General features: G+C 55.8%; 1 protein-coding gene and 1 long non-coding RNA gene across 5 annotated transcripts; one reads left to right on the forward strand and one right to left on the reverse strand.

Moving 5' to 3' along the window:
- Window positions 1-1,023: 1,023 nt before the first annotated feature.
- KIAA0040 (KIAA0040 ortholog) lies at window positions 1,024-10,325 on the reverse strand. 2 transcript variants are annotated; one of them, XM_042784824.1, is made up of 3 exons: window positions 10,257-10,306; window positions 6,872-6,970; window positions 1,024-4,396 (listed from the first exon to the last, which is right to left on the reverse strand). In XM_042784824.1, the coding sequence occupies exon 3, from the start codon at window positions 4,282-4,284 to the stop codon at window positions 3,955-3,957; it is 330 nt and encodes a 109-aa protein (XP_042640758.1). In that variant the 5' UTR covers window positions 4,285-4,396; window positions 6,872-6,970; window positions 10,257-10,306; the 3' UTR covers window positions 1,024-3,954. The 2 variants fall into 2 exon arrangements, with proteins under 2 accessions (XP_042640758.1, XP_042640765.1); XM_042784831.1 differs by lacking the exon at window positions 6,872-6,970 and having other exon boundaries at window positions 10,257-10,325.
- Window positions 7,320-13,528, forward strand: LOC116962277. 3 transcript variants are annotated; one of them, XR_004407490.2, is made up of 5 exons: window positions 7,320-7,987; window positions 9,222-9,727; window positions 11,754-11,860; window positions 12,507-12,623; window positions 12,733-13,528. It is a non-coding gene; the product is annotated as an uncharacterized LOC116962277 (long non-coding RNA). The 3 variants fall into 3 exon arrangements; XR_004407488.2 differs by having other exon boundaries at window positions 7,320-9,727; XR_004407491.2 differs by having other exon boundaries at window positions 7,320-9,629.
- The last annotated feature ends 385 nt before the right edge of the window (window positions 13,529-13,913 follow it).

The following is a 13,913-nucleotide window of genomic DNA, read 5'->3' on the forward strand; positions in this document are numbered from 1 at the left end:
CCCAAAGATACTGCACTCTGAGCGGCGGGATTTGGAGAGAAGACAGAAGCGTCTTACTGCGCTAGGCAGGTGCTTGGGGAGCAGCAGTGTTACTTTTGGTCAGTGCTCTAGGCTTTGTTGGTTGAATAAATACAGGATCAGTCAGTGAAGATCCCATTCTCCCCTTGAGTGGGGTTTCAGGGGCCTGCAGGGGCAATTTTTGCATCCACTCGATGCCTGGACTGCTCCGGGATGCTCAACATGACCTCAACCCCTGCCTGTTTCTAACTTGGGACCCAGGCGCCTCCCCTCCCTCACGCTACCCAAGGCCCCCAGTACGGTGTGCAGGGCTGCTGGCCAGAGAGAAACAAGGTGCGTGCTGCTCATTCCTTCCCCCAAAAGCCCATCTCTGCCCTTTCTAGCCCCTCGGTGCTACGGTCCTGCATGCCTTTTATCACCAGGCTCTTCCAGAGCCTCGGCTCTGTGGGCAAGGTGAGCCTTGGTGCATCGTCTGCCTGAGGCAGATTTATTTTTGCCCTCGCGGAGGGAGAGCTCCATGGTACCTGATTTGGAAAGGCTCTGCCCTGCAGAGGTACGGGCCTGGTCCTGCGCCTTGCCCAACGCAGACAGCGGCGAGAAGCTGCAGACGCCGTGAAATCCTTGCCTGATCAAAACCAACTGGGATTAACTAGTCTGTGCTGCTGACCCTCAGCTAGGAGAGAAAAAAAAAAAAACAAACCAAACCAACAAATCTCTGCAGCCCACCTCCCGCAGCGCACAAACACTGCTTTTCTTCTTCCCACTGCTTTTTGCCCTTGGGGAGAGGAGCTTGGCTGTGCTCATTAACATGGCAGGGGCGTTAAACTTGATGAAGCTAAACTGTTTCTTTAAGAAAACATCTCTGAGCTGCACAGCTGGCTGCAGGCAGAGACTGCACAGGCTCTGCCCGCTGAGCTCTCCCTGTGTCTTATCTAGGGCCAGGATGCAGATAGAGGAAAGATTTCCCCAGGAAAATAAACACGACTGTGAGCTAGAGACACAGCATTTGTTTGCAGTTTGAGTCATTTATTTTTGTTCTTTAAAAAAAAAAAAAAAAGGCAAAAAATTTGGGTGTTCTCCCCTGTTGCATGGACTCTTTTGGGAAGTAAAAGGTTGATACTGAAATGCAGTGGTGGGGAGGCAGTGCAGAGCTGTCTGGAGAGTTTCTGTACCATGCTTCTCCTGCCTCCTTGTTCATGTGGGTGCTGCAGGGTCACTGCTGCCCAGCTGATGGGTGACAGCTCCTGGTACACTTCAGGGCTGGTGCTGTTCTTTTGCTTTTGTCTCAAGAAGCGGCTGATTCGGTGCGTGGTTTGGCTAAACAGCAGCCCTCAAGCCGGTCTGCCCCTGTGCTTTGTGGGGTGCAGAGGCTCGGACCACCCACTGGTTGGATGGATCAGAGCAGGGTTGTATCCTGGTGCCTCCCTGCCCAGTCAAGGGGTGGATTCCAGTGATGATTTTGGTGGGTTCTTGAAATTCAGGCCGGCTCTGAACTCTTCAAAGCTTGGAGATGTTACGTGTGACACAACACAGACATTTTCTTAACTTTCTTCTCTGATTCGTGCAGAAACTGGTTGCCCTCACCTGAAACGTTACGCGCTAACCCTTCTGGAGAAGGACCTTCTTGCAGGAGGCCGTGCAAAGCCCAGCAGCCCCACGCTTAGTAGGCTGTTTTCTGCCAGAGCCGGCTGCCTCCGTGCCCCTGCTTGTTCCGGTAAGCCTCTGGCCTCCCATCGCGTTTCCCTTTGCTCTGATTTTTTTCGATTCCTCCAGGCAGCACCACCCTTCCTCCGGGGCTGCTGGTGCCTCTGGATTGCAGCAGGAGCACCTGTGTGGGCAGCTTTCCTCCACCGCAGGAGGCTGCTTTGCCCACCTGGTGAGCGTGGAGGCGGGAGGGCTGTAGAAAATACCTGGATGATGGGTGGAAAGGAGAGAAGGAAGAAGGAATAATACAAGTGCAGTGCTGATTCTCCAGGGTCCTGGGGGGACTGAGGGTTTGGGGCACAGACCAGAGCTATTCCTGCATGCTTCTCTCTAGGATTAGGTGTGGCAAATCCTAATTTTTCATAGCATTATGTGTTGCTTCCTGTTTTGGAGGGGAAGGGAGTCCCTTATTTCAGCGCTAACAAAGCGAGCTGGAGAATAAGGCACATATGGGGTCAATTTAAAGGGCTGTGTGAGGAGGAGCCTGGCCTTCCCAGCTGTAACCAGCACAGACGCATGCAGCCAAACCCCATGACGTGAGGTTAACATCACCGCCCTGTCTGTGTCAGACAAAACAGGCTGTGCTGGGACCGGGTGGCACCAGCGGCCGCTTCTCAGCGGGGGCTTTGCCCGCTGCCGGTGCGTGGCCGGGGAGCCGGGGGGAAGGCAGCATCGCCCGGGCCTGGGCTGGAAGCAGTTGTGTCCAGCGGCTCCATCCAGGCCTGCCCACGTGGGTTTGGTTGCTCGTCCCCCAAGATGTCTGGCTTCGGCTGGCAGCGCCGGTCTGCTCCATGAGAACTGGAAGAAAATGGGAGGAAAACATCCCCCCCCTGTACAGACGTAGGGCAAAAAGCAGACGCGATGGGGCTTCTCATCACATGTGCGCATCCCTCGCTGGCAAAACAAGTTGGGGAAGACAGAGCCTGGCAGGGTGGGGAGTGGGGGGCAGAGGAGACCCCCCAGCTTCTCGGGAGGTAGGCTGGGCACGCAGGCCTGGAGGGAGCAGAGGGTCAAAACCAGAACAAAGGGGAGAGCCATGTGTGGTCCTGTTAGCTGCTGTGCCCGGCTGAGCTGTCACACGTCCGAGGGAGATGAGGATGGAGGGGGGAGCAGGGTCCAGCCGTACGATGCATCCCGGGGTAAGGGATGACTGCGGGCATGAACTTTACTCCCCTCTTCTCCTAAAGCTTATCCCAAATCCCAGAGCCGGCTGGCTTGACAGCTGTGCAGAAGCCCTCTGCATGGCATTTACAGAGCTGCCCGCGTGGCAGCAGCTGGTGGCAGCATGTGTTTGTGGGTCTGTGTGTCTCCAACGCGTGGCACAAGGTCTGCAGGGAAAGGGGACAGCCGAGTGTGCTGGGAAAATGCATCTGCTGCTTCGATACCGCTTCGGTGTGCCTAGCCCCACAAGAGAGGGGCCTTTGGTCCTGCTCTTCTTTAGTAGTCATTCAATAAATAACTCTAATGCCCGTAGCTAAGCTTTTACACAGCCTCAGCTTGCGTTTCCGCTCTTGCAGTAGCGTGGTGGCAAGGCAAGTCTGTATAAAACAGTCTTTCAAGGAAGATTTATTTATTTATTTGTTTATTTATTTAAGTGCTGGTGCAAAAGGGCCAGTCGTGAAGCCTCCTCTCTCCTCCCTGCCTCTAGCCTGGGCGGCGACACGTCCTCCCGCTGTGCTGCCTTAAGATGGTGTCTTGAGGTCCCTACGGTTGGGCTGAGGGCATCTGGCTCCAGATGCTCCCGGTTGCCTTTGGTTTGGTGGCCAGGGAGATGGCACAGCTGCGGGGCAGCTCTGCACTCGGCTGCTTTCTTTGCCTCTCCACCGTGGGCTGGGTTTGGACGGAGCCTAGACGGTCAAGTCGTGCCACCTCGGCGGCGGGGCAAGCAAACGAGGCACGGCCGCACTGCGTGCTCGTGGCGGGAGGTACGTACGGCCCGGTGGCAGGTCGCCCACGCCGTGCTCGGCAGGGCACGTGCATGCCTGTCCTTGGCGGGGGGTTTCTGCCCTTGGGCACGCTGTTGTGGTCGGGAAGAAGGGGCTGGCAGAAACCTGTGCCCGACTGCCTTGCTCTCTGATGGCCTTTCAACGCATTGGTTAGCCGCTGGGCTCAGCCTCTTTTGAAAGTCACCGTAAAGCGGCAGCAGCTTTGGCATCTCCTCGCCCCTCGTAGTGCACAGCTGAAAGGACTGGTGGCATCTCAGAGGGGAGGGCCTGAACGCCCTCCTGTCTGCTAGATGGGCAAGGAGGGTCTCTTGTCCAGCAAGAGCAGCTTGGGCTGAGCCGAGATCCACAGGTCCTCTTCATCCTTCTTCTTCTTCTTTTTCTTCTTGTTCCTCTCGGCGTGCAGCTGCCCGTTGCTGCTGGGGCCATCTTTCTTCTTGCTTTCTCCCCTCCGGCTGCAGAAGCAGCAGTGGCAGCAGATGAAAATGAACGCAATGAGGACGACGAAGGGCAGACCCATCAGCACGGCCAGGCAGACGGTGTTGAAGACCCCTTCCTCATGCTTGGTACGGATGAGCTCCAAGATGGAATTAAAGAAAGAGCTGATCTTCTGCTCCATGTCGGCTCCTGGGCGGGCTGCCTGTGCCGCTCCCTCTGCTTTGGAGGCCCCTTGGGGTACGCTCAGCTCCTGTAAACAGCTCGTGGGCTCCACAAGTGTCCTCGGATAGTGCCTGCAGAGACAGAAAACCACACGGATCAGGTGCCTGCTCCCTCAGCAATTTTCCCCGTGGAACTTCCAGCACAGCCAAAACCTCAGCAGGGTGAGGTCTGCTGCCTCAGAGGGGTCTGGGGTCACCGGGGCTGGGCTGTGCTGCCGGCCACGTCCCTTTGGGTGTCCCCATCTGAGAAACAACCTACTGACCTCTCCTAGGGTTCATTCCCAATGGGGTGGGGATGGGCGAGGAGGGCTTTGAGCATCCCTACCGAGCACAAATCCTGCACAGCATGGAGCTCTTCTTAGCCCTCTGAAGGGCTTATTTCTTAGCAGAGGAAATAATGTCTGCAGGAGGAGCTTTCCTGTTTAGGAAGGGACTTGCCTGGTCCTGGCAAGGGATCACCACAGGGAGCTGTACTGCTGCCATCGGAGTGGGACTCAACATGTCACAGGTCAATCCTTAAACTGGGACGGGGTGTCTGGTTTGGACAGACTGTTCTTCATGGTCTCCAGTCTGGGCCAGGCAGCCAAGCCACTGTGGGCAGAGGGCACTGTGGGCATGGGGTGCCTGTCCCAGGCACCGTGCTGGGGGTCTGGTCCTCCTGCTCTGGCACCCGGGGCACTGCCTGGCAGGTTTGGGGGTGGGGGCTGCAGCTTAAACCACCTGGATTTTTGATGGGGGCTACGGTCGGTGAGACTCGCAGGCGGCGGTCAAGGCACCTGGGGCTGGCCGCAAAGCAAGTGGTGGGGGAGGACGAGGGTTGGCTGGGGATGGAGGAACCGCTGCTGTGCCTCACCTGGGAATTGCTCCAAGGGTTTGGGTAGGGCTGAGGAGCATTTCTGCAGCCTGACGTAAGGTCTTCCTCTCCCCCTGGGAGGGAGAGGTGCTGCTGAGCAGCAGGGCTCCCAGGAAAGCCCTCCTGCAGGGGCAGGGAGCTGCCGCCTCTCCTCACAGCTCTCTTCTCCTGTAGCCAGCCAAAGCTCCTGGGGGTTTTTGAGTAGGGCAGGGCGCTTTGTGCCATGAGTTCGCAGTTCTGGTTCAACCCGGGGGGTCACTAAATTATGGGTTGTACAGCTGAAGAGCTGGCAGGAGCAACAGCAGGCTCTAATACCACGTTTCACCCTCGCTCGGCATTTCCCACCCGTGTCTTTGCCAGCCTCTGGGATTCAACCCCCACAGCCTCTTGAGGGAGTGCCAAAATCCCCACATGCGCAAGAGGGGAAACTGAGGCACGGTAAAAGGAGAGCCAGTATTTCCACATAACAAAAACTTATGAGGTACAGCCTGAACTCTAAAAGGTGTCCCGGAGGGGGTTGCTCCACTTGTCCCCTGCGACCGCTGACTCCTTGGCTTTCCCTCTGGCAGCTCTCGCAGAGCCCGGGTACCTCTAGGGAGGAATGGGAAGGGGACCCAGGCTGATTTTGGCTAAAGCCTCCTTGCCTGGGGTGCTCTCCTTCCTCGCTTTGAATCGCATTTATTGCTGTTGGGCACCCGCGCAGGGATGCTCCGGCTCACCCAGCTGCCACCACTCTGCCCATCCTCCTGCCTCGCTCTGCAATTACACCCTACCTCCTAATGAACAGCAAAGCTACCAGCCTCGCCTGAAAAAGAAAGTGTGAGTCCCACCCAACCTTAACCATAGCCCTTGTGCTGCTGCTGCCGCCGAGGTGGGGGGTGGTGGGCAGCCCCCAAAAAGGCGGATCCCAAGGGAAAACCTGTCTTTGGAAACACGGGCCTGGGACCTACAAAAGCTGTACTGGGTCTTGTTTCACCCACCAGCCCAGCTGCTGGCTTTCAGACCCGATTGCCAGGACCCCAAGAGCTAAATCCTTCAGCGTAGATGTTGAGCTCTCAATTTGGGACTTCACAAGTGCTCAGATCCTATTAAAAAGAAGGGGTCTATCCTCCCTGTCCCTCAGAGAAACAGACTGACCGCTGTGAATTTACTGTTTCTATTTGCACGAGAGAGTAGCTGAGCTGGCCCCAATTAGCTAGTGGTTTCTCTTTTGAACATACGCGTGGGAAATGTGATGAAAATGAGCGCATGAATTTCTGTGGGTGCCTTTCTGAAAAACTCTCATTTGAGATTTACCAACTGAAACACAGCGCTCTGGGAGGTGGTTTGGGCTTTGGCTAAACGAAGACTTTTGTTGCTCATATTTAATTGCTGGATTTTTGTCCGCTTTGCTGCATCTTCCGGTTTCTGCTTGCTAGAAGGGGAACTAAAAATATATATATATATATATGGTGGGTATTTGGGGGGATGTAGACAAGCAGGAGGGAGGGACGGTGCTGCAACAGGCAGAAGAGCCTTATCCACCCCACCTCTGCTGCCAAGCAGCTTCCCAGCCTCAGGAAACTGGCTGCTCCCTGCATTGCCTCATTCCCCTGCCCGGCAGAGGATGGTGAGATCACCGCCATCCCCACCTGAGAAATCACAGGCTACCACCGAGGGCTCAGAGACTGAAATCCCGTCCATTCTCTTCCTACCTCCTGCCCGGAGCTGGCAGTGAGCACCGCGGATCTGCTTTTGCTCGCAGGGGGAGATAAGCAAGGGCTCTCTGGGTGCTGGTCTCTGCTATCTGCTGCCTGAAGGCATTAAAAGCAAAGGGCAGAGGGGCAAGCAGTGAGAGCCACTTCTTAAAACTGCTCCCTGTCGCAACCTTCATCCTCACCGAGGCCTTTTTCTGGGACAGCTGAAATAAAGGCTAAACTGCAACAGAAGCAAACAGAGCAGTTTTTCCTTGGCCTGAATCATCTGTGTGAGGCAGGTTTGCCATTTATCCATAAATATCCTTACAGCTCATTATCCAGGCAGGAATACTGGATGGCTATGATACACTTCACTCCAAAAAGAAGTAAAAAAAAACAACCCCAAAACAACAACCGCCTTAATTGCAGACAAAACAGGATGTACAATTTTATTCCTGCGCTGAGCTGCTTTATAGGTATTGCCTCTAAACTTCTGGGGAGGGAAGGAGGGCCAGAACTTCCTTTTAAACTTGTAATTAATTGTTTGCAGAGAAAAAAAAAAAAAAAAAAAAAAAGCAGAGCCCTTTGAAACGTTTCCACTTTAAACCCGAGTGGAATGCGCCGCAGAGGCTCTCGCTGCTCGTTCCTGGGAAGTGCCCAGCCGGGGACCTGCGGCCACCCTGGGCAAGCCCGGAGCAGCGGCTGAGCATCCCCTGCGAGGGGAAGGCAGAGGTACCTGCCACCGCCCCGAGCCAGCAGCCCCGAAATCCCAGGGCCACCTTTCAGCACGGCTACGCAGCTGGTTTTCAAATGTCTTCTTTTTTTTTTTTTTTTTTATTTTGGAGATGAAGGGATGTTTGTGCGCTAAATAAAGGGGTTCTTCAGTTTAACATTAAAAAAAAACAAAAAAAAAAGCGTGGGGGAGGGGAAAGTAAAAAACCGGTGCCTTTTGAGCCGGTAACGCCAAGGGCAGAGAGGTCACCCACGGCCACCCATCACCAGCTGAAAGCCTGCGTGCGAAGCAAGGAGCTGCATTTAGGAAAAATCTGTGCCGGGTTCCACCACGGGTGAGAAACTGGATGCCCAGCGCCTGCAGAGCTGCGGCTGGGAGGTTGGCTGGTTTTTTGAGTCAAGGTATGGGACCGAAAAATGGGGCCGGGGAGGCACTGGGAGACAGGGCAGCGTCTCAGGGAGGGCTGCTAAACGCCCTGCTAAATAAGCTCTTTGTTTTTGGGTAGCCAGTGCTGGCAGTGAGTCAGGGCAAAGCTGACAGGGTAACTTGCTCGGGAGGTCCTGCGGGCGGGGATGGATGGCAGCTCTGCACGGCTGGGGTTTGCGTGGCTTGTGTAAGGTTTAGTCGAAGCTGGGCGTCCAACATGAGGTTCTTTAATCCACGGTGACCCCGAAGGAGCCGGTTTTTTGCAAGGGTGGGGAGCATCTGCCACTCCTCCGGAGTTATGGGCGGCCGTGGGTGGAAAACAAGCTCCTTTTGAGGGCCGGCTTGGGATGGCACCGCAAACCATCGGCGCGCACGGCAGGCCTGGCTGAGCTGGAGGGGTGAAGTCTGCCAGCCTGAGCACGGGGAAATCAAAACAGGGGTTGCCTTGGCAATGCTGGCTTGCCCACATCCTGTGTGTCGGCAGAGCAAGCGTCGAGGCTGGGGATGGAGGTAGAGTTTGCAGAAAAGTTGCAGTTTGCTGGAAATAGGGGGCAAAGGGCTGGAAACCGCTACGCGGGGTCACCGTGGCAGAGGGGAGGGAGCTGGAGATATTTTAGGAGCTGGTTTTGCAAGGGAAGTCCTTTCGGCTCAGCCCTCAACAGGCTCTCACGTCTGCATGAAGGTCCCTCCAGCCTTGCAAAGCCCAACCCGCTGCACCCAGGCTCAGGCGGGAGCGGGGCCGCTCTTAAGGTGCTTCTCCCTGCACCCACGTTGAGAGCAGGGGCAGCCCCAGAGGACGACCGACCTACAGCCCATGACCTGGGGGGGTTTGTTTGGCCCCAGAGGACTTGTAGGTTACTGGAACCCGCCTGCGCTCGGTGTCCAGCAGCAACTGGGGACTGGCAGAGGGGACGGGGAAACGTCCGACCTGCAGCCCCCCCCATTTCCTTAATGCGGGCGAGACCTCACTTCTGGGGAGACCTCGCTTCATGCGGTTAATGCTCAGTGGTGCGAAGCAGGAATCACAACATTAAATTCGACCGTTTCCTTCTGTTACTGGTTTTATACCAGCTGCATACCCCCCTTCCGCTGGCAGTGACAGCTACGGGTGTGGCTAACTTCTCTCTCAGCCTCCGAGTTCTCTGATACAACTAGCAGAGACACAGCTACGCACGCACGCACATCTATTTTTCCCGTTTGCACCTGCAGACTTGAAGGAAAACTGGATGAAACCTGACACTGAGGGTGAGCGGTTTCCTTAGCTGGGATTGCGCGTTGCTGTTTTGGAAATGGTGAATAAGAAGAGTTTTGCCGCCGGTCTCCCTGAACTCGTAGCAGGCTCTAGAGACCTTCCTCAAACGTTAAAAAACAAATACAAAAAGCGACCACCCAGCAAACAAAACCAACCAAAGCTTCATCTTATTCCCACCGCCATCAAGCATTCCGGCCAGAAGCTGCGTGTAGATGCTTTCATCCCCTAAAGGGAGCGGTTTGGAAAACTACTGATATGAATGTTGGATAACCGGGTTAAAGTGAAACTATTTTGCAAGCTGCTGCCTGGAACCCGCTCCGTCATCGCCATCTGCACACGGACGGCTGCCACCCGCCCCGGCATCGGTGCAACTCCTGCCCAAAACACCACTTTTGCTTTTAGGAAAGCACCGCTGTCACCCCTGACAGCACCGGGAGCTCCCCTGAGTCTCCCCTAAATGCTGGTAGAGGCAGCCCCCCCCCGCCCCAGCCCACCCATGGCCCTCCCCGGGGTGGCTCAAAGGGATTTTTTTGGTTCCAGGAGGCTCGGGGTCAGCCCTGCGGCTCCCCAGAGGAGAAGTAACAGCAAAATCTGTTGGCGCAGCCTTTACCTCTGGCTTTGGCCACCCGAAACCCCTGGTGCTGGGCAAGCCCTTCTTCTGCCAAATGTCCCCCGAGCCCCGGTCGCCCTTCCTCAAGTGCCACCGTCCCCACCCGGCTGTGTCAGGGTTCCCAACGCCCCCGGCCCAAATCCCAGCCCCAGAGCCAGCCCCGCCGCGGCTGGCTGCTGCCCACCCGCGGGACTGCGGGGGGGGGGGGAAAAAAAAAAAAATAAAAAAAAAAAAAAATTACACAAAATAGAGAAATCCCCTAGGTTTGGCTAACTCCAAGCCAAGGATGATGCCCAGCGCGGCTGGGCGATGCCCGGTGGCTGCGGGGAGCGGCTCCCCCCGGGACACCCCCCCCCAACCCCCCCCCAAAACCCGAACGTACCTCCGCACCCGCGGCCCCTCGCTCGTCCTCCCGCCCGCCCCGGCGGAGGCTCCCGCCGGCCGGAGGAAATGGGCCGCCCCGGCCCGGCTGCCCCCGCCCCCGGCCCGGCCCCGCCGCGCCCCGGCCCCCCCGGGGGGACACCCAACACCCCCCACCCCCCCCCAAAAAAAAAAATCCCTGCGAAGGGTGGGGAAGGGCGGTCACGGGGGGGGGGACCCCGGCGTTTCGCCGGCCGCGGGCGCTGGGGAAGGGCTGGCAGAGCTGAGGGGTTGTTTAGTCTAGGGAAGAGGCACGGAGGGAGGGAGGTACAAAAGCGGGCTTGAAATATGCCAAAAGTTGCTGGGAAAAGGGAGAGAACAAAGTGTTTTCCCTCGCCGGGAAGGAGGCCCGGGCTTTGATGCGTCTCAGATTCCCCCAGAAGCTTTTATATATATATATATATATATATATATATATATATATATATATATATATTTTTTTTTTTTTTTTTTTTTTTTTTTTTTTTTTTTAGGGGGGTTTTGCAGGAGTGGCGTTGCCGCTCCTGAGGTTGGGAGTCTTTTAAGGACAGGGCAGAGCTCCATCTCCCAAAAAACGGTGCCAGGACCCTGCCCACTCCCCCCTGCCCCCGACACCACCGCGCTGCCCCGGTGCTCAAGCTCTGTCCCTGGAAAGGGGACGGTGCAGCCGAGTGGGAGAGGAGCCACCGTCCCCAGGGGAGGGGGGACACCCCGGGGGCTGCTCTCCTCCGCGGGCAGCACCCGGCAGCATTAAGGGTGCTGTGCACCCACAGAGTGATGTTTCGACCCGAGGAAGGCCCTCCAGGTGGTTGTGCAGGGCTTTGATATTTTCCAAATTCCATTTCAGGTCAATTTGGAAATCCTCCTCCCCACCACTTCCAATTTTCACTTACTACTTTCTCTCCATCCTCTTTCTTTTTCATCGTATTTCTTTTTTTATCTCAGTATTTGGGATATCCAGGAATCACCGGATCCCACTTGCTTTCCATCCCGGTGCTGAGCTGTACTGCGCTGTTGACGGCCGGGCAAGCTGCGACTAGAAAAATGTTTTGCTGGAATTTTTCTGGCCGGCTCGAATCCTTCCGACTTGCAAAACCCTCGCGCTTGCCCTCCTCGCCCCCCTTCGTGCTCCGGACCCAGCAGCTTTGCTTTTCCTCCTCAGCCTTGCTGCTGACTCCTCGGGCCGGGGTAGCCGGGGCTGCCCGACCCTTCGAGGCTGCCGGAAAACAGCCCTGTGCCCCCAGTGCCGCGGCTGGGCAGCGCCGGGAGCAAAGCTGTGGTGGGAATGGGAGGAAAGAAGGGCAGAGAGGAGGGTTGGAGGGTCCGCTGCCCTCCCTCCTGCTGCCTCCATGCTAGCGCTGGGCTGGAAGGGTGAGAGGCCCCGAGTAGCCTTTGCGCTGCGGGAAGTACCAAACCCTTTTCACTTAAATATTTGCTGCCGGTTAACACCAGGAAATTTTACCTTGGTTTTATGCTACAGGATGGAGATCCCTGGGCTTTGCACCACAGTCGTGGCTCACCCCGTCCTGCTTCGCACCAGCCCGGCTCTCCCCCCTCGCTGAGCTGCAGCAGTTCCCTTGTTTGCAGGTACCAAATCCCCTACAAAAACACCCTTCCCAGGGCATGCAGAAAAAGCCACCTGGGTGCTGGCAGTCACCCAGGGGACACCCTGCAGCACCAGGTAGCGTAACGTCACCTTTGACACCACCCGAATAGGATTTCCTGGAAATATTTATCATTAAAGGTCCTCAAGGGTGATCGTGGCCAGAGGCATTGGGCTCGGGGTTGCCCACTCCCCGGGGTTGAGGGAGATGAAAGCCCTGCCTGTCGCCGGGAGGTTTGCTTTGTTCCCTGGGCAAACAGTTGGGCTGGGGCTCAGAGCTTTCTTGTCGCTAATTTAATTTGGCAGAGGCCTCGTGGAGGGAGGGGCCAGAGGTCTGGGCACCTTCCTCGGCTTTTCGGGGGCCTCTCCAAGCCACGGTGCTTCGGCACCCACTTGGCTTTAGGCAGGAGCATTGTGACGAAGTGATGGAGCTGGTGGGCACTGATAACGCTGATCTCAGCACTTAAATCTCTCGTGATGCTGCTAGCTGTAAAGCAGAGTCTTGATGCCATTGAGTGTCACGATACCATTAAGCTGAGTTGGGAAGTATCGGATAGACTTAAAGAAACTTAGAAATAATTCAAGAATATGCACATATAACCAGTCAGACCACGTCTCTGTCTATCGCAGCATCCTCTTCCCAACAGTGGTCCACAGGAGATACTTTGAGAGAATCTAAACACCATTTGATGTTTGACCCTGTGGATGTCTCCTGCAGTGAGGAATTCCACGGCTCCTTCACATGAGGTGTGGGAAGAAAGTACATTTTGGGGGGTGGGTGCTGAACCTGCCACCTCTTAGTTTTGTTTGGCCTCCAGCAAATCTGGGCTCCAAGGGATCATGCTTTGTTTTTCAGAAAGTTGACTGGGCGAGAGGAAGCCGTGACTCAGCCGCTGGTGAATCACTGCTGCTCCAGATGACGCCTCTCCCTGCTCGCTGGTGCCCCTCGAGCACAGGAACCAGTAAGCCCACGCCAGACAAGCTCCTGTCACATCATGGGATGTCAGTCTGAGCCCAGGCCTGGGACCAGCTGGAAATCAAATCCCACCTCCAGCCTCTGTTTTCCACCCTTCATTCCCAAAGTCCTTACTTCCACGTGAGATCAGAGCCTTTCCCATGCCAAAAAGGTCCCCTGATAACTTTTAATTTCCTCCAAGGTCCACTCAACCCCTAATTTCATTTGGAAAACATTACTAATTTTACACTGCAAATAGAAACACCCCCTTCTTTCCCCCTCTGGTTTCATTGGATTCAACTAATTTATTTACCAGTTTGCCCCATTACACAGCTGGGAGCTTCATGCCTGCCTTGGTACCGCCCAGCTGACATCCAGGGTCAGTATGTTTGGGTTTTTCTCCCCGGTGGGATGGGAGGAGATGCAAAGTGACTGCAGACACACTCACACCTTTCCTCCCAGCTGCTTGCTCTGCTCTCCAGCTGCGATTTCTGTTTGCAGATGCTAGCCCAGCTTAACATAAGCAATGGAAAACTCTGCTCCCGGAGAAACATTCCTCTCATTTTTCCCCCATGCTTCTGCCTTTTCCCCTCCCTCTCCCCCTCCCACAAAAAAAAAAAAAAAACAAAAAAAAAAAACGCCTGCAGTTTAAACACCAAAAATAAAGCACGGCTGGTCGTGGGCTGGATAAAAATAGCAACCCTTGGTATTTACTTTAGCAGCAGCAATGGTTTTTCCGGCTTTGGAGGAGAAGGGGGAGGCAGGAGTGGGATGGAATGGGACAGTGAGCCTTGAGGGGATGGAGGACAAAAGCTGAGCTGGTGTTTTTGGGACTGGCAGGGTCCTGGCAGCTGCTTCACCCCTTTCTCTCCCTCGGCTGATGCCTGCCGGGCTCTGTCCTCTCTGGGAAGAGGGGAGACCCAGGGACAGGTTGGGCTCAGGTGTGCCAGCCCCACATGGGTCCTGTCTTGGTGCTGATGTGCTGGTTTGGGGCTGCCCTTAAGTGCCTGGGGCTCAGTCCTGCGTGGGCAGTGATGGGGGAAAGGCTGCTCTTAGAGGAAATGCCTCAGAACTGGTGAGGT

The sequence above is a fragment of the Tyto alba genome, unplaced genomic scaffold, assembly GCF_018691265.1.
Source record: "Tyto alba isolate M040663 unplaced genomic scaffold, T.alba_DEE_v4.0 Super-Scaffold_1000006, whole genome shotgun sequence".
Taxonomy (NCBI): Eukaryota; Metazoa; Chordata; class Aves; order Strigiformes; family Tytonidae; genus Tyto; species Tyto alba.